General features: G+C 40.6%; 1 protein-coding gene across 2 annotated transcripts in view; it reads right to left on the reverse strand.

The window, feature by feature from the left end:
• ZFAND3 (zinc finger AN1-type containing 3) overlaps positions 1-20414 on the reverse strand; it is a 698731-nt gene that overhangs the window by 201548 nt on the left and 476769 nt on the right. For both annotated transcript variants that reach the window (XM_053712688.1, XM_053712687.1), the window contains one exon: positions 9935-10000. In XM_053712688.1, coding sequence (XP_053568663.1) covers positions 9935-10000 — 66 coding nt within the window. The remainder of the gene's footprint in view (positions 1-9934; positions 10001-20414) is intronic.

The raw sequence follows: 20414 nt of genomic DNA on the forward strand, positions 1-20414 counted from the left end.
AACATATCACACAGTATCACACAGTAACACACAGTAGGCACAAACATATCACACAGTATCACACAGTAAGCACAAACATATCACACAGTATCACACAGTAAGCACAAACATATCACACAGTATCACACAGTAGGCACAAACATATCACACAGTAGGCACAAACATATGACACAGTAGGCACAAACATATCACACAGTAGGTACAAACATATCACACAGTATCACACAGTATCACACAGTAAGCACAAACATATCACACAGTATCACACAGTAGGTACAAACATATCACACAGTATAACACAGTAGGCACAAACATATCACACAGTATCACACAGTAGGCACAAACATATCACACAGTATCACACAGTAGGCACAAACATATGACACAGTAGGCACAAACATATCACACAGTATCACACAGTAGGCACAAACATATCACACAGTATCACACAGTAGGCACAAACATATCACACAGTAGGCACAAACATATGACACAGTAGGCACAAACATATCACACAGTATCACACAGTAGGCACAAACATATCACACAGTATCACACAGTAGGCACAAACATATCACACAGTAGGCACAAAGATATCACACAGTATCACACAGTAGGCACAAACATATCACACAGTATCACACAGTAGGCACAAACATATCACACAGTAGGCACAAACATATCACACAGTATCACACAGTAGGCACAAACATATCACACAGTAAGCACAAACATATCACACAGTAAGCACAAACATATCACACAGTAGGCACAAACATATCACACAGTATCACACAGTAGGCACAAACATATCACACAGTAAGCACAAACATATCACACAGTAGGCACAAACATATCACACAGTATCACACAGTAGGCACAAACATATCACACAGTATCACACAGTAGGCACAAACATATCACACAGTATCACACAGTAGGCACAAACATATCACACAGTAGGCACAAACATAGCTACATGATCTCTCTGAGCAGGTCTGGCATTTCAGAGGGTGAGCAGAGCATATGTACATATGTTGCAGGAGCTAACTTTTACTGAAGCATTTTTCCAATACATATGTGTTACACAACTGCTTGTAATCAAAACTGATCCTTTTTATGGCCCTTAAAGGGATGCCCTGCAAAAGATCTACATCTTTCAAAAGCATTAAACTTCCATTTTCTCCTCAGTTCTGTTAACAGAATGGGTCTCAGTTAGACAACACCTTCCAGTGATGAGTAGATTCACCTCACTCCATCTTAGAGGCCCAAAAAAAAAAAAAAAAAAAAGAGGATTCAGGTTACATGGGATGTAGTTAAAGCTCTGGAATGTTGAAGTCTCCACATAGTGGACTGGGGGGGGGGAGTAATTCCCACAAAATGTCTTGTGGACTCTCACCATCTGATGAAAATGTCACCTGTTAGCAAAAAAATTTTTTAGCTGTGGGCTGCTGTAGCAGCTAAGAACGGCGAACGGTTAAAACAAATAAAGGAGCTTTCTACATGAAATATCGTATACTTCATGAATGAAAGTCCTCTTTATTTGTTTCAATAGTCAATCCTAGCGTTTGTATAACTTTAAAGGGACAGTCTACTTCAAAAACAGAATTTATGCGTACCTGATAAATTACTTTCTCTTGTGGTGTATCCAGTCCACGGGTTCATCCTTTACTTGTGGGATATTCTCCTTCCTAACAGGAAGTGGCAAAGAGAGCACACAGCAGAGCTGTCCATATAGCTCCCCCTCTAGCTCCACCCCCCAGTCATTCGACCGAAGGTTAGGAAGAAAAAGGAGAAACCATAGGTTGCAGTGGTGACTGTAGTTTAAACAAAAAATCTACCTGACTAATAGCCAGGGTGGGCCGTGGACTGGATACACCACAAGAGAAAGTAATTTATCAGGTAAGCATAAATTCTGTTTTCTCTTGTAAGGTGTATCCAGTCCACGGGTTCATCCTTTACTTGTGGGATACCAATACCAAAGCTTTAGGACACGGATGAAGGGAGGGAACAAGACAGGTACCTTAAACGGAAGGCACCACTTTATCTGCATGGAACACCAAGTAAGGTGAGTCACACTGTAAAGCAGATAGCTCTGAAACTCTTCGTGCAGAAGAGATAGCTACCAAAAACAAAACTTTCCAAGATAAAAGCTTAATATCTATGGAATGTAAAGGTTCAAACGGAACCCCTTGCAGAACTGAAAGAACTAAATTCAGACTCCATGGCAGAGCCACAGGTCTATAAACAGGCTTGATTCTGACTAAAGCCTGAGTAAACGCTTGAACGTCTGGTACCTCCGCCAGACGTTTGTGTAAAAGAATAGACAAAGCAGATATCTGTCTATCCTTTATTTGTGGGATACCAATACCAAAGCTTTAGGATACGGATGAAGGGAGGGAACAAGACAGGTACCTTAAACGGAAGGCACCACTGCTTGTAAAACCTTTCTCCCAAAAATAGCCTCCGAAGAAGCAAAAGTATCGAATTTGTAAAATTTGGCAAAAGTATGCAACGAAGACCAAGTCGCTGCCTTACAAATCTGTTCAACAGAAGCCTCATTTTTAAAAGCCCATGTGGAAGCCACTGCTCTGGTAGAATGAGCAGTAATTCTTTCAGGAGGCTGCTGGCCAGCAGTCTCATAGGCCTAACGGATTATGCTTTTCAGCCAAAAGGAAAGAGAGGTAGCAGTCACCTTCTGACCTCTCCTCTTACCAGAAAAGATAACAAACAATGAAGTTGTTTGTCTGAAATCCTTAGTTGCTTGTAAATAGAACTTTAAATCACGAACCACATCAAGACTGTGTAACAGACGTTCCTTCTTCGAAGAAGGATTAGGACACAGAGAAGGAACAACAATTTCCTGGTTAATATTCTTATTAGACACAACCTTAGGAAGAAAACCGGGTTTGGTACGCAAAACTACCTTATCTGCATGGAACACCAAGTAAGGTGAATCCCACTGTAAAGCAGATAACTCTGAAACTCTTCGAGCAGAAGAGATAGCTACCAAAAACAAAACTTTCCAAGATAAAAGCTTAATATCTATGGAATGTAAAGGTTCAAACGGAACCCCTTGCAGAACTGAAAGAACTAAATTCAGACTCCATGGCGGAGCCACAGGTCTATAAACAGGCTTGATGCTGACTAAAGCCTGAGTAAACGCTTGAACGTCTGGTACCTCCGCCAGACGTTTGTGTAAAAGAATAGACAAAGCAGATATCTGTCCTTTTAAGGAACTAGCGGATAATCCTTTCTCCAATCCATCTTGGAGAAAAGACAATATCCTGGGAATCCTAATCTTACTCCATGAGTAAACCTTGGATTCGCACCAACAAAGATATTTTCTCCAAATCTTATGGTAGATTTTCCCGGTGACAGGCTTTCGAGCCTGAATCAGGGTATCGATAACCGACTCAGAGACACCACGCTTAGATAGAATTAGGCGTTCAATCTCCAAGCAGTCAGACGCAGAAAAATTAGATTTGGATGTTTGAAAGGACCCTGAAGTAGAAGGTCCTGCCTCATTGGCAGAGTCCATGGTGAAACGGATGACATGTCCACTAGGTCTGCATACCAGGTCCTGCGTGGCCACGCAGGCGCTATTAGAATCACTGATGCCCTCTCCTGCTTGATTCTGGCAACCAGACGAGGAAGGAGAGGAAACAGTGGAAACACATAGGCCAGATTGAAGGACCAAGGTGCTGCTAGAGCATCTATCAACACCGCCTGGGGATCCCGGGACATGGACCCATAAAGAGGAAGTTTTGCATTCTGACGGGACGCCGTCAGATCCAATTCTGGAGTGCCCCATAACCGAGTCAGCTGGGCAAATATCTCCGGGTGGAGTTCCCACTCCCCCGGATGAAAAGTCTGACGACTTAGAAAATCCGCCTCCCAGTTGTCTACTCCTGGGATGTGTATTGCTGAGAGGTGGCAAGAGTGATCCTCCGCCCACCTGATTATTTTGGTTACTTCCATCATTGCTAGGGGACTCCTTGTTCCCCCTTGATGGTTGATGTAAGCTACAGTTGTGATGTTGTCCGACTGAAATCTGATGAATTTGGCCGCAGTTAGCTGAGGCCATGCCTGAAGAGCGTTGAATATCGCCCTCAGTTCCAGAATGTTTATCGGGAGAAGAGCTTCTTCCCGAGACCATAGGCCCTGAGCTTTCAGGGAGTCCCAGACTGCACCCCAGCCCAACAGACTGGCGTCGGTCGTTACGATGATCCACTCTGGTCTGCGGAAACACATTCCCTGAGACAGGTGATCCTGAGACAACCACCAGAGAAGAGAATCTCTGGTCCCCTGGTCCAACTGTATTTGAGGAGACAAATCTGCATAATCCCCATTCCACTGTTTGAGCATGCATAGTTGCAGTGGTCTGAGGTGTATCCGTGCAAAAGGGACTATGTCCATTGCCGCTACCATTAGTCCGATTGTCTCCATGCACTGAGCTACAGACGGCCGAGGAATGGAATGAAGAGCTCGGCAAGTAGTTAAGAGTTTTAACTTTCTGACCTCCGTCAGAAATATTTTCATTTCTACCGAGTCTATTAGGGATCCTAGGAATGGAACTCTTGTGAGGGGGGAGAGAGAACTGTTTTTGATGTTCACCTTCCACCCGTGAGACCTCAGAAAGGCCAATACAATCTCCGTGTGAGACTTGGCTCTTTGGAAAGTCGATGCCTGAATTAAGATGTCGTCTAGGTAAGGCGCCACTGCTATGCCCCGCGTTCTTAGAACCGCCAAGAGGGACCCTAGCACCTTTGTGAAAATTCTGGGAGCAGTGGCCAACCCGAAAGGAAGAGCCACAAACTGATAATGCTTGTCCAGAAAGGCGAACCCGAGAAACTGGTGATAATCTTTGTGGATAGGAATGTGCAGATACGCATCCTTTAGATCCACGGTAGTCATATATTGACCCTCCTGGATCATTGGTAGGATTGTCCGAATGGTCTCCATCTTGAATCCAGGATTGGTCTGAAAGTTCCTTCTTTTTTGGGAACCACAAACAGGTTTGAGTAAAACCCCAGCCCTTGTTCCACAAATGGAACTGGGTGGATCACTCCCATTGTATGTAGGTCTTCTACACAGCGTAAGAACGCCTCTTTCTTTGTCATGTCTGTAGACAGACGAGAAATATGGAACCTTCCCCTTGGAGGGGAGTCCGTGAATTCTAAAAGATACCCCTGGGATACAATCTCTAAGGCCCAGGGATCGTGTACATCTCTTGCCCAGGCCTGAGCGAAGAGAGAGAGTCTGCCCCCTACTAGATCCGGTCCCAGATCTGGGGCTACCCCATCATGCTGTCTTGGAGGCAGCTGCAGGCTTCTTGGCCTGTTTACCCTTGTTCCAGCCCTGGAAAGTTTTCCAGGCTGCCCTGGGTTGTGAAGTGTTACCCTCTTGCTTTGCAGCAGGGGAGGATGAAGCGAGACCGCTCCTGAAATTTCGAAAGGAACGAAAATTATTTTATTTATTCTTTGTCTTAAAGGACTTGTCCTGAGGGAGAGCATGGCCTTTTCCCCCAGTGATTTCTGAGATAATCTCTTTCAATTCAGGCCCGAAAAGGGTCTTTCCTTTGAAAGGGATGTTCAGTAGTTTGGATTTTGACGACATATCGGCCGACCAGGATTTTAGCCATAGCGCCCTGCGCGCCAGAATGGCGAAACCTTAATTCTTTGCCGCTAACTTAGCTAGTTGGAAAACGGCATCTGTGATAAAAGAATTAGCCAGCTTAAGAGCCTTAATTCTGTCCATAGTGTCCGCATATGAGGTCTCCGTCTGGAGCGCATCTTCCAGTGCCTCGAACCAGAAAGCAGCTGCAGTAGTTACAGGAACCATTCACGCTATAGGTTGGAGAAGAAAACCTTGTTGAACAAAAATTTTCTTAAGTAAACTCTCTCATTGTTTATCCATAGGGTCTTTAAAAGCACAACTGTCCTCAATTGGTATAGTTGTGCATTTAGCAAGTGAAGAAACAGCCCCCTCCACCTTAGGGACCGTCTGCCACGAGTCCCGCATGGTGTCAGATATGGGGAACATTTTCTTAAAAACAGGAGGGGGAACAAACGGAATACCTGGTCTATCCCACTCCCTAGTTACTATATCCGCAATCCTCTTAGGGACCGGGAACACATCAGTGTAAACAGGAACTTCTAGGTACTTGTCCATTTTACACAATTTCTCTGGAACCACCAAAGGGTCGCAGTCATCCAGAGTAACTAATACCTACCTGAGCAATAAGCGGAGGTGTTCTAGTTTAAATTTAAAAGCCAACGTATCTGAGTCTGTCTGAGGAGCAACCTTTCCTGAATCGGAAATTTCTCCCTCAGACGGCACATCCCTCGCCCCCATTTCAGAGCGTTGTGAGTGTATATCGGATATGGCTACCAAAGCGTCAGAATGCTCAGAATCTGTTCTTAAAACAGAGCTATCACGCTTTGCAGGTAACACGGGCAGTTTAGATAAAAACACAGAGGGTATTATCCATTACTGACGCCAAATCTTGCAAGGTAAAAGAGTTAGACGCATTAGAGGTGCTAGGCGTCACTTGAGCGGGCGTAACTGGTTGTGACACTTGGGGAGAGGTTAACGGGCTAACCTCATTACCTTCTGTCTGAGAATCATCTTGGAATACATTTTTAAGTGCAACAATATGTTCTTTATAGTGTATAGACATATCAGTACAAGTGGGACACATTCTGAGAGGGGGTTCCACCATGGCTTCTAAACACATTGATTTTCCTTAGTGTCAGACATGTTTAACAGACTAGTAGTAAGACAAACAGGCTTAGAAATCACTTTAATCAAGTAAAAACACACTTTGCAAAAAAAGTTACTGTGCCTTTAAGAGATAAAAAAGGCACACAATTTTCCTAAACAGTGAAAAATGCAGCAAACTTTTTGAAATTTTAACAGTATGTACCTAAAGCATTGGTAAGATTGCACAGCTAGCAAGAAAAACGATTAACCCCTTAATGCCCAAACCGGATCAATAGCAAGCTAACAACCGGTTACAACGACTTCAGCACCTTGCCACAGCACTGCTGTGGCCCTACCTGCCCTTAGGGACCAGATTTGTGGGGGAAAAGCTTCCTATAGGCCCTCAAACTGCAGCAGGACCCTCCATGTGAAGCAGCCTGAAGATCTAGTCAATCTAACTGCGCATCTGAGGCGCGAAATTAGGCCCCTCCCACCTTACTCCGGTGCTGTGAGGCCTAAAGTGTTAAAATAATAGCCATGTGGGTAGCAACCCCTGAAAGAAACCCAAAGGAACCTTCAAAGTGTCTCAAAAAATGATATTTTTTAGTAAAAAGCGTTTGCCATAAAATAGTGTCAACCAGCATAAATTAGCCCTATTATGTAAGCTTGTAATTCCATACTTAGTCTCTGAATAAAGCTTACCCTTCCCTCATGGGGATCTAATCAGTCCGTTTCTAGCATTATCACAGTCTTGTCTAGAAATAAATGACTGAACATACCTTATTGCAGCCTAACCTGCAAACCGTTCCCCCCAACTGAATTTTTTTTGTACTCCTCAGTCCTTTGTGGGAACAGCAGTGGATTTTAGTTACAACATGCTAAAATCATCTCTTTTCTGCTAGAGAGTAAATAGTACAAACCGGTACCATTTAAAAATAACAAACTTTTGCTTGTAGAACAAAAACTACAAATCTAACACCACATTCACTTTACCCTTCCGACAGGGACCCTGTTGCTTAGAGCCGGCAAAGAGAATGACTGGGGGGTGGAGCTAGAGGGGGAGCTATATGGACAGCTCTGCTGTGTGCTCTCTTTGCCACTTCCTGTTAGGAAGGAGAATATCCCACAAGTAAAGGATGAACCCGTGGACTGGATACACCTTACAAGAGAAATTGTTATTGTTTAAAAAGATAAATATAATCCCTTTTATTACCCACTCCCCAGTTTTGCATAGCCAACACTGTTATATTAATGTACTTTTTACCTCTGATTAACTTGTATCTAAGCCTCTTCTGACAGCCCCCTTATCACATGGCTATTTATTTATTTATTATCTACTGACTTGAATTTTAGCCAACTAGTGCAGTGTCAGCCACAACTCCACTGGAGAGAGCACAATGTTATCTGTATGGCCCACATGAACTAGCAGTCTCCTGCTATGAAAAGCTAATAAAAAGCATGTGATAAGAGGCTGTCTTTAGTGGCTTAGAAACAGGCAGACATTTAGAGGTTTAAATGTTATAAAGTATATTAATATAACAATGTTGGTTGTGCAAAGCTTGGGAATAGTTAGTAAAGGCGTTGTCTATCTTTTTAAACAATAACAATTTTGGTGTAGACTGTCCCTTTAACTTTATAGAAGGACACTATCCTAATTTTTAATCTCCTACAGAAGTGTCAATCTGTGTACAGACACAGTTTTGGTGTGCGATTAAATAATATATATAATATGCACGGAGCAGCAAGCTGTTTATACGTCTGCCTTTTTCTACACTGAGATGTGTGAGTTTTGTGTAGTAACATATGATAACAATACCTGGCTTTTAGTTCCAAGGGAAATGGCACAAAATGCTTTCATTTCTCTTTCTAGATGTCTTTCAAATAACTTGTTACTTGACGTATTTTAAGGTTGCTTTTTAAGGTAATTTTAACAGATGTTTAATACTAGAAATGGAGATTGTGTGCTGTATAATGTTAATTAGGAGCTAGAACAGTAAAGGGACATGAAACTCCCTACATCTCCTCTGTTTTAGGTATTGAGGGAGGGTACGATTAAGAATAATGTGCAGCCGAGCAAACTCAAATGTTAAACCTCATAGAAAGTAGGCACTGCTCTTATTGGCTGAAAAAACGTTCTATTTTAGCCATTCACAAGTTAAGTTGCTGACCTATCAGGATCTACTGCTGAAGACATTATGTTATTGGCTGGTTTACAATCAGGCTGCTGAATTCTAGGTTTCCTGACTGCTCAGTACAAAGAAAGAGGAGTTTGATTGATTTATGACACTTTAAGTGTGATTAAGAAGTGTTATTTATACCCTTGCAGTACCCTCAATAAAACAGGCATTTCAGGGTACAAGTCTTAACTGTGACACGGTTAAATAAATGGGCTATCGGTTTGTTTACTGAAGCTAACATCACTGACAGCTCCTGGTACACTGAGCAGGCTACGGCCTATAGGTTTGTGCTACAGACCTTGTTCTCTGCAGTGGTGCTGAAGATTGCTGGAGTCTCCCTAATAGAAAATGGTCTTTTTCAGGAAGCAGGAAGGCCAAACTGAATGCAAGACTGACAGCTCCTCCCTCCAGCAACACCCACCCTGTGACAGTGATATATCTGCGTGCGCTATCATTCTATAGTATAATATATGGGCACCATGTGCAATTTCAGGTTTTTGGATACAGCATAAAAACAATGTATTCTTTTAGTTGCTAAAAGTAACATTTTGCTTGTGATCCTGTTTATTTTTTAGGATCCCCCCCCCCGTATTGACAATATTATGTATTTATTTATCATCTAAAATGTGTTTGCACTTTTCTAGCCGGACGTGATTATGATAGATCCAGACATACAATGTATATGTATCTTAACACTTGTTTCTTTACTTTTCATTAAGCATCTCGTGCAATTTTGTTGCAAGAAAAGTGCCATTTAATTTATGTTGATTGCCAGCTACGCCAATCACAGTCGCCTAATGAAACAGTTGTTCTGATTTACTGCTCTGACAGTCTGGAGTGAAGTTTCTGTGTAAATCAGATTTATCATGTACATATAATTCAGTATGTGAGACACTTGCTATAATTTGCAGCACTGGTAACCAGCAGAGAGCAGATGTCTCTGTATCACGTTTCCTAGTCTATCCCCACACTGGGTTAATAAGAAGCAAAGATGAAATGATTTTCGGATATGAAATGCAGAGGCTTAAAATGTCTTTTCCTTGATGACGTACCTGAGTCGCAGGATCTTTTGGTTGGTGTGGTTAGTGAGACGTGAGCTGTATCTGTGCAGGGCCCACCTGGGAATAGAGAAGAGAAAGACATCAGCACTGCCTGGCATGCATGGCATTAAATTATGGTGCCAACCGACACACAACTCTCTGCTGGGATCTCATTCTGCCGCTCAGTTACACTTACTTATATTCTGATATATATATGCGTGTTACCTTGCTATAAAAGCCTGTTACGTACATTCTTTAACAAACTAGAACATGAAAATGAATAAAAATTAAATGTGTGCGTGCATGTGTGTGTCACACTGAGTGAGTGTGTCACACTGAGTGAGTGTGTCACACTGAGCGAGTGAGTGTGTGTGTCACACTGAGCGAGTGAGTGTGTGTGTTACACTGAGCGAGTGAGTGTGTGTATTACACTGAACGAGTGAGTGTGTGTGTGTGTTACACTGAGTGAGCGAGTGTGTGTGTGTGTTACACTGAGTGAGTGTGTGTGTTACACTGAGTGAGTGAGTGTGTTACACTGAGTGAGTGAGTGTGTTACACTGAGTGAGTGTGTTACACTGAGTGAGTGTGTTACACTGAGTGAGTGTGTTACACTGAGTGAGTGTGTTACACTGAGTGAGTGTGTGCGTTACACTGAGTGAGTGAGTGCGTTACACTGAGTGAGTGCGTTACACTGAGTGAGTGCGTTACACTGAGTGATTGCGTTACACTGAGTGATTGCGTTTCACTGAGTGATTGCGTTTCACTGAGTGAGCGTGTTACACTGAGTGAGCGTGTCACACTGAGTGAGCGTGTTACACTGAGTGAGCGTGTTACACTGAGTGATTGCGTTACACTGAGTGAGTGTGTTACACTGAGTGATTGTGTTACACTGAGTGATTGTGTTACACTGAGTGAGTGTGTGTTACACTGAGTGAGTGTGTGTGTGTTACACTGAGTGAGTGTGTTACACTGAGTGAGTGTGTGTGTTACACTGACTGAGTGTGTGTTACACTGACTGAGTGAGTGTGTGTTAGACTGAGTGAGTGTGTGTGTGTGTAAGACTGAGTGAGTGTGTTAGACTGAGTGAGTGTGTTAGACTGAGTGAGTGTGTTAGACTGAGAGAGTGTGTTTTACACTGAGTGTGTTACACTGAGTGAGTGAGTGTGTGTGTTAGACTGAGTGTGTGTGTTAGACTGAGTGAGTGTGTTAGACTGAGAGTGTGTGTGTTAGACTGAGTGAGTGAGTGTGTGTTAGACTGAGTGAGTGAGTGTGTGTGAGACTGAGTGAGTGAGTGTGTGTGAGAGTGAGTGAGCGTGTGTGAGACTGAGTGAGTGTGTGTGTTAGACTGAGTGAGTGTGTGGGTTAGACTGAATGAGTGAGTGGGTTAGACTGAATGAGTGAGTGTGTTAGACTGAATGAGTGAGTGTGTTAGACTGAATGAGTGAGTGTGTTACACTGAGTGAGTGAGTGTGTTACACTGAGTGAGTGAGTGTTACACTGAGTGATTGCGTTACACTGAGTGAGTGTGTTACACTGAGTGAGCGTGTGTGTTACACTGAGTGATTGTGTTACACTGAGTGAGTTAGTGTGTGTGTTACACTGAGTGAGTGTGTGTGTTACACTGAGTGAGTGAGTGTGTTACACTGAGTGAGTGAGTGTGTTACACTGAGTGAGTGAGTGTGTGTGTTACACTGAGTGAGTGTGTGTGTTACACTGAGTGAGTGAGTGTGTGTGTTACACTGAGTGAGTGTGTTAGACTGAGTGAGTGTGTTAGACTGAGTGAGTGAGTGTGTTAGACTGAGTGAGTATGTGTGTTAGACTGAGTGAGTGTGTTAGACTGAGTGAGTGTGTTAGACTAAGAGTGAATGTGTTACACTGAGTGAGTGTGTGTGTGTTACACTGAGTGAATGTGTTACACTGAGTGAGTGCGTGTGTTAGACTGAGTGAGTGTGTGTGTTAGACTGAGTGAGTGCGTGTGTTAGACTGAGTGAGTGCGTGTGTTAGACTGAGTGAGTGCGTGTGTTAGACTGAGTGAGTGCGTGCGTTAGACTGAGTGAGTGTGTGTTAGACTGAGTGAGTGTGTGTTAGACTGAGTGAGTGTGTTAGACTGAGTGAGTGTGTTAGACTGAGTGAGTGTGTTAGACTGAGAGTGTGTGTTACACTGAGTGAGTTAGTGTGTGTGTTACTCTGAGTGTGTTACACAGTGAGTGTGTTACACTGAGTGAGTGTGTGTGTTACACTGAGTGAGTGTGTTACACTGAGTGAGTTAGTGTGTGTGTTACACTGAGTGAGTGTGTGTTACACTGAGTGAGTGTGTTACACAGTGAGTGTGTTACACTGAGTGAGTTAGTGTGTGTTACACTGAGTGAGTTAGTGTGTGTTACACTGAGTGTGTGTTACACTGAGTTAGTGTGCATGTGTGTTACACTGAGTGAGTTAGTGTGTGTGTTACACTGAGTGAGTTAGTGTGTGTGTGTTACACTGAGTGAGTGTTACACTGAGTTAGTGTGTGTGTGTGTGTGTGTTACACTGAGTGAGTGTGTTACACTGAGTGAGTTAGTGTATGTGTGTTACACTGAGTGAATTAGTGTGTGTGTGTGTGTGTTACACTGAGTGAGTGTGTTACACTGAGTGAGTGTGTGTTACACTGAGTGAGTGAGTTAAAGGGACAAGACAACCAAAATTTTATTTCATGATCTGGATAAAGTATATGATTTTAAACAACTTTCCATTTTACTTCTATTATAAAAAACCTGCTTCATTATCTTGGTATTCTTTGTTGAAGGAGCAGCAATGTATTACTGGAAGGTAGCTGAAAACATCAGATGAGCTAATGACAAGAGACATATATGTGAAGGCAATGCTACAATCATCAGCTAACTCTCAGTAGGTCATTGCTGTTCCTGAGCCTACCTAGGTATGCTTTTCGACAAAGGCTACCAAGAGAACTAAGCAAATTTTATAATAGAAGTAAATTGGAAAGTTGTTTAAATCACATGCTCTATCTCAACCATGAAAATTTAATTTGCATTTTACTGTCCCTTTAAGGTCTGGCCTTACACAGTATAGAAATAGGTTATTTATAGCAATGATAGAATTGTGACAACTTTATATATAAAAGGACCATTAAGCCCGAGTGTCAGCTCCCAGGACGCTTACTACAAAGTGACACTTCAATCAAGTGAGCGATTTGTGGGCAAGAGCTTTTCACACGATATACACAGACATGACATGATCACACGATACACACAGACATGACATGATCACACGATATACACAGACATGACCACACGATATACACAGACATGATCACACGATATACACAGACATGATCACACGATATACACAGACATGACATGATCACACGATATACACAGACATGACATGATCACACGATATACAGACATGACATGATCACACGATATACACAGACATGACATGATCACACGATATACACAGACATGACATGATCACACGATATACACAGACATGACATGATCACACGATATACACAGACATGACATGATCACACGATATACACAGACATGACATGATCACACGATATACACAGAAATGACATGATCACACGATATACACAGACATGACATGATCACACTATATACACAGACATGACATGATCACACTATATACACAGACATGACATGATCACACTATATACACAGACATGACATGATCACACTATATACACAGACATGACATGATCACACTATATACACAGACATGACATGATCACACTATATACACAGACATGACATGATCACACTTTATACACAGACATGACATGATCACACTATATACACAGACATTACATGAACACACTATATACACAGACATGACATGATCACACTTTATACACAGACATGACATGATCACACGATATACACAGGCATTACATGATCACACGATATACACAGGCATTACATGATCACACGATATACACAGACATGACATGATCACACGATATACACAGACATGACATGATCACACGATATACACAGGCATTACATGATCACACGATATACACAGGCATTACATGAACACACTATATACACAGACATGACATGAACACACTATATACACAGACATTACATGAACACACTATATACACAGACATGACATGATCACACTATATACACAGACATGACATGAACACACTATATACACAGACATGACATGATCACACTATATACACAGACATGACATGATCACACTATATACACAGACATGACATGATCACACTATATACACAGACATGACATGATCACACTATATACACAGACATGACATGATCACACTATATACACAGACATTACATGATCACACTATATACACAGACATGACATGATCACACTATATACACAGACATTACATAATCACACTATATACACAGACATGACATGATCACACGATATACACAGACATGACATGATCACACGATATACACAGACATGACATGATCACACTATATACACAGACATGACATGATCACACTATATACACAGACATGACATGATCACACTATATACACAGACATTACATGATCACACTATATACACAGGCATGACATGATCACACGATATACACAGACATGACATGATCACACTATATACACAGACATTACATGATCACACTATATACACAGACATGACATGATCACACTTTATACACAGACATGACATGATCACACTATATACACAGACATGACATGATCACACTTTATACACAGACATGACATGATCACACTATATACACAGACATTACATGATCACACGATATACACAGGCATGACATGATCACACTATATACACAGACATGACATGATCACACTTTATACACAGACATAACATGATCACACTATATACACAGACATGACATGATCACACTATATACACAGACATTACATGAACACACTATATACACAGACATTACATGATCACACTATATACACAGACATGACATGATCACACTTTATACACAGACATGACATGATCACACTATATACACAGACATGACATGAACACACTATATACACAGACATGACATGATCACACGATATACACAGACATGACATGATCACACTATATACACAGATATTACATGATCACACTATATACACAGACATGACATGATCACACTATATACACAGACATGACATGATCACACTATATACACAGACATGACATGATCACACTATATACACAGACATTACATGATCACATAGGCAATGTTACAGAATGAAAGTACTAAACGTCTGGTTGTGTCTATTCCAAATGAAAGTTTTTATTACCCCTTGACGGCAGAAAATGGCCAATACACAGCAAAGCACTGTGCAGCTGCTCTCAACAGCTAGTAATGGGTTAACTAATGCTAGAAGCTTGTAGGATTGTGCGTTAGGGAATAAAAGAAGACTTCAAATTTAAAATTATATATTCAAACTTGTTCCCACTGGGATATGTGCAGTTTTGTAGGTTAGACATCTTGTCTGTAACAGTATTTTATGTGCAGTTTTGTAGGTTAGACATCTTGTCTGTAACAGTATTTTATGTGCAGTTTTGTAGGTTAGACATCTTGTCTGTAACAGTATTTTATGTGCAGTTTTGTAGGTTAGACATCTTGTCTGTAACAGTATTTTATGTGCAGTTTTGTAGGTTAGACATCTTGTCTGTAACAGTATTTTATGTGCAGTTTTGTAGGTTAGACATCTTGTCTGTAACAGTATTTTATGTGCAGTTTTGTAGGTTAGACATCTTGACTGTAACAGTATTTTTCTTTTTTTTTATAATATTTTTATTGAGGAAATCAGATACATACATTTTATGTAGAAAATGCAATATAGCAGTTAATCACATCATTTCTGATTTTAGTTATATAACAATATTGGAAACCCTCCTTTTTCAGTCCACAATAACAATAATGCAGATCACTCTTGGATCTGTTCTAGTGCTTAAAGAAAAAACAATGGGGTTAACATACAACATGAAACATATATGAAAAAAAAATACATAAGAACAATCCACTACATGAACCAGGACTGGTTACGATACCAATACATATCTCACAAAAGTAAGCAACTGTCATATTATAAATCTACATGAGATGTCCTAGATGGCTATAATCATATATTCTTAACGTGTTGTTGTGCATCCCCCTCCTGGTCTTAAAAATATGGTACACACCGCAGTTCATAAAACACACAACTCACAGTTTAAACCTTCTGTTAGAACTTTGTTCTTGATATTGTCTTTTTATGGTATGAACTGGACTCCCCGTCCCAGGTCCCGTCTGTAACAGTATTTTATGTGCAGTTTTGTAGGTTAGACATCTTGTCTGTAACAGTATTTTATGTGCAGTTTTGTAGGTTAGACATCTTGTCTGTAACAGTATTTTATGTGCAGTTTTGTAGGTTAGACATCTTCTCTTGTCTGTAACAGTATTTTATGTGCAGTTTTGTAGGTTAGACATCTTGTCTGTAACAGTATTTTATGTGCAGTTTTGTAGGTTAGACATCTTGTCTGTAACAGTATTTTATGTGCAGTTTTGTAGGTTAGACATCTTGTCTGTAACAGTATTTTATGTGCAGTTTTGTAGGTTAGACATCTTGTCTGTAACAGTATTTTATGTGCAGTTTTGTAGGTTAGACATCTTGTCTGTAACAGTATTTTATGTGCAGTTTTGTAGGTTAGACATCTTGTCTGTAACAGTATTTTATGTGCAGTTTTGTAGGTTAGACATCTTGTCTGTAACAGTATTTTATGTGCAGTTTTGTAGGTTAGACATCTTGTCTGTAACAGTATTTTATGTGCAGTTTTGTAGGTTAGACATCTTGTCTGTAACAGTATTTTATGTGCAGTTTTTTATAGGTTAGACATCTTGTCTGTAACAGTATTTTATGTGCAGTTTTGTAGGTTAGACATCTTGTCTGTAACAGTATTTTATGTGCAGTTTTGTAGGTTAGACATCTTGTCTAACAGTATTTTATGTGCAGTTTTGTAGGTTAGACATCTTGTCTGTAACAGTATTTTATGTGCAGTTTTGTAGGTTAGACATCTTGTCTAACAGTATTTTATGTGCAGTTTTGTAGGTTAGACATCTTGTCTGTAACAGTATTTTATGTGCAGTTTTGTAGGTTAGATATCTTGTCTGTAACAGTATTTTATGTGCAGTTTTGTAGGTTAGACATCTTGTCTGTAACAGTATTTTATGTGCAGTTTTGTAGGTTAGACATCTTGTCTGTAACAGTATTTTATGTGCAGTTTTGTAGATTAGACATCTTGTCTGTAACAGTATTTTATGTGCAGTTTTGTAGGTTAGACATCTTGTCTGTAACAGTATTTTATGTGCAGTTTTGTAGATTAGACATCTTGTCTGTAACAGTATTTTATGTGCAGTTTTGTAGGTTAGACATCTTGTCTTGTTTGTAACAGTATTTTTAAACTGTTTTGCAAATCAATGCTGACCCAGATCCGGCACACACATCGTTTGCTGCACTCTCTCTGGAGATCTTGTTAAGCCAGCGGGACAACGAGCTGTATTCGGTGCATAACCGGGAAGTGCAGAGTTTTACTGCGGACGGGTTAAGATAAATGGATAGCAGAGTGGCTGCCTCGTGTGCTATAGCTTTGATAATTGGACGGCACTGAAAACTAAGAGACAAATGAAAGCTACTGTTTAACAAAGCCAGCAGGACCAGTTAACATTGCTGTTTCCAAAATATCACACAGGTGCAGATGGCAGAGAGCGAGCAACACGCCTCTGTAAATGAAACATCAAGAAGAAATGTTCGGCAACTACAATAAAGGGATATATAACCCAAAAATGTTCTTTTTCCCCCAATTTACTTCTATTATCAAATCTGCTTTATTCCCATGATATTCTGTGTTGGATAACATTCTAGCAATACTGTTGCCATATAGTGCTCCAGAAATAGATGGGACCCTGAACTTCTGTGCCTGCTTTTCAACAAAAGACACTAAAAGAACAAAGACACATGATAATAGAAAGCATGCTCTGAGTCATTGGTTTCATATCCCTTTAACCAATGGGCAGCAAGAAATAACCAGCAAAAACACAAACTGGTGTAGAAGTTCAAATGTCAAAACCACTGGTCAGGCTCCTCAACAAAAATGTTTAAACCGTCTATGAAACAATTAGGAACACATCAAAATCATGAAAGGAACATAAAACCCAGAATGTTCTCAGTATGCTATCATGGAAAGGAGTTAATTTTCAACAAAAGATACCAATATAATAAAAAAAGAAAAAAGAAAATTTATGCTTACCTGATAAATTTGTTTCTTTTTAGACACGATGAGTCCATGGATCATCATCCTTACTTGTGGGATATTCACCTCCTGGTTAGCAGGAGGAAGCAAAGAGCACCACAGCAGAGCTGTTATATAGTTCCTCCCTTCCCTCCCACTCCACTCATTCGACCGAAGTTAGGAAGAGAAAGGAAAAGCTAAGGTGCAGAGGTGACTGAAATTTACAAAAAATTAACAACTTGTCTTAAAAGAACAGGGTGGGACGTGGACTCATCGTGTCTAAAAAGAAACAAATTTATCAGGTAAGCATACATTTTCTTTTCTTTTTTAAAGACACAATGAGTCCACGGATCATCATCCTTACTTGTGGGATACCAATACCAAAGCTAGAGTAGACGGATGATAAGGGAGGGACAAGACAGGGAACCTAAACGGAAGACACCACTGCTTAAAGAACCTTTCTCCCAAAAACAGCCTCAGTCGAGGCAAAAAAAATCTGAAAAAGTGTGAAGAGAGGACCAAGTTGCAGCATTGCAAATCTATTCCACAGAAGCATAATTTTTGAATGCCCATGAGGAAGCCACAGCTTCGTGGAATGAACCATAACTCTCTCAGGAGGCTGCTGTCCAGGAGTCTCATATGCAAAAAGTATGATGCTCTTCAGACAAAAAGAAAGAGAAGTATCCGTAGCTTTCTGTCCCTTGCGATTTTCTGAGAAAAACATAAACAAATAAGAAGACTGACGAACATCCTTAGTCGCCTGCACGTAAAACTTTAAAGTACGGACCACGTCCAAATTGTGCAAAAGTCTTTTCTTCTAAAAGAAGGATTAGGACACAAAGAAGGAACAACAATCTCCTGATTAATGTTCCGGTCAGAAACAACCTTAGGAAGAAATCATAATGTAGTACGTAAAAACTACCTTATCTGCATGGAAAATAAGATAAGGAGACTCATACTGTAATGCTGAGAGTTCTAACCCTCTCCGAGCAGAAGAAAAAAAGTCACAAGAAATAGCACCTTCTAAGATAACAACATAATATCTAAGGAATGCATAGGCTCAAACGGAGCCCCTAGAAGAACAATGAAAACTAAATTAAGACTCCATGGAGGAGTAACTGGTTTGAACACAGGTCTGATCCTGACCAAGGCCTGACAAAAAAATTGTAATCTGGGACATCCGCCAGACGTTTGTGTAACAAAAAATCACTCTGTAATATCCCAGAAGGGGATACAAAAAGGCGCGCTGTCAGATTTGAAAACGATAGGGGCGGGAAAAGATTGTGGGAATAACAGAAAAACAAACCAGAAAAACAAAAGATACAAAGAGACTAAAAGCAATGTATTTTTCACAACAATGTGATGGTTATCAAAGATAAAATACCGTGTCCCAAAAGTGTTGATCACAATGTTTTAGTCCATAAAAATAAATTACCGCCGGACGTTTTCTGATCTGCTTTATATCTGATGAAACGACCCGTAGCTGGTTGAGAAACGCGTCATTAAAGCCTTTTAAATCTTATAAGGAAGTTGTTCACCATTTTTTATTTAGTGCCGTTAAGTTTTAAACAGTTACAACAACTTACAAACAGTTACAACTACTATATATCCAGTAACAATCTAACAGACATTCCTTTACCAAGTCAACCTGCACGGCCACAGCTGAAGACACTATACAGAGAGCTGTATACTCTAAAGAACAGAGAGGATACACCAACACACAGTATACTAGCCGCTGTTAAGGTGCTAGCAGGCGAGACTGCACTGGTCACAGCACAGTGCAATTTCTTTTGGTAAGCATATTACATGTTTCCTCCATCCCTTTGAAAAGACATATTACGCTATGTGGAGTTCCCTCTCTATTTTCTAACGTTCACACATTCTTGAACTGAATCCTCAAAAAAGATAAAGGACATCTGGAGAATATATGCCTACATACAGTGTACTGGCCGCTGAATAAAGTGCCAGCAGGCGACATCGCACTGGTCAGAGTTCAGTGCAACTTTTTTTGGTAAGCGCAATATCTGTGTTTAATACCGCTTTGAAACAAACAATATTACACTATTGGCGCCCCCTCTCTTTTTTCCCCGTTTGTGTAACAAAATAGTGAAGACCGAGATTTGACCCTTTTGGGAACTCGCCGATAAATCTTTCTCCAAAACTTATTGGAGAAAAGAAAAAATCCTAGGAATCGGACTCTACTCCATGAG

Source organism: Bombina bombina, chromosome 4 (assembly GCF_027579735.1).
Source record: "Bombina bombina isolate aBomBom1 chromosome 4, aBomBom1.pri, whole genome shotgun sequence".
NCBI classification, from domain to species: domain Eukaryota; kingdom Metazoa; phylum Chordata; class Amphibia; order Anura; family Bombinatoridae; genus Bombina; species Bombina bombina.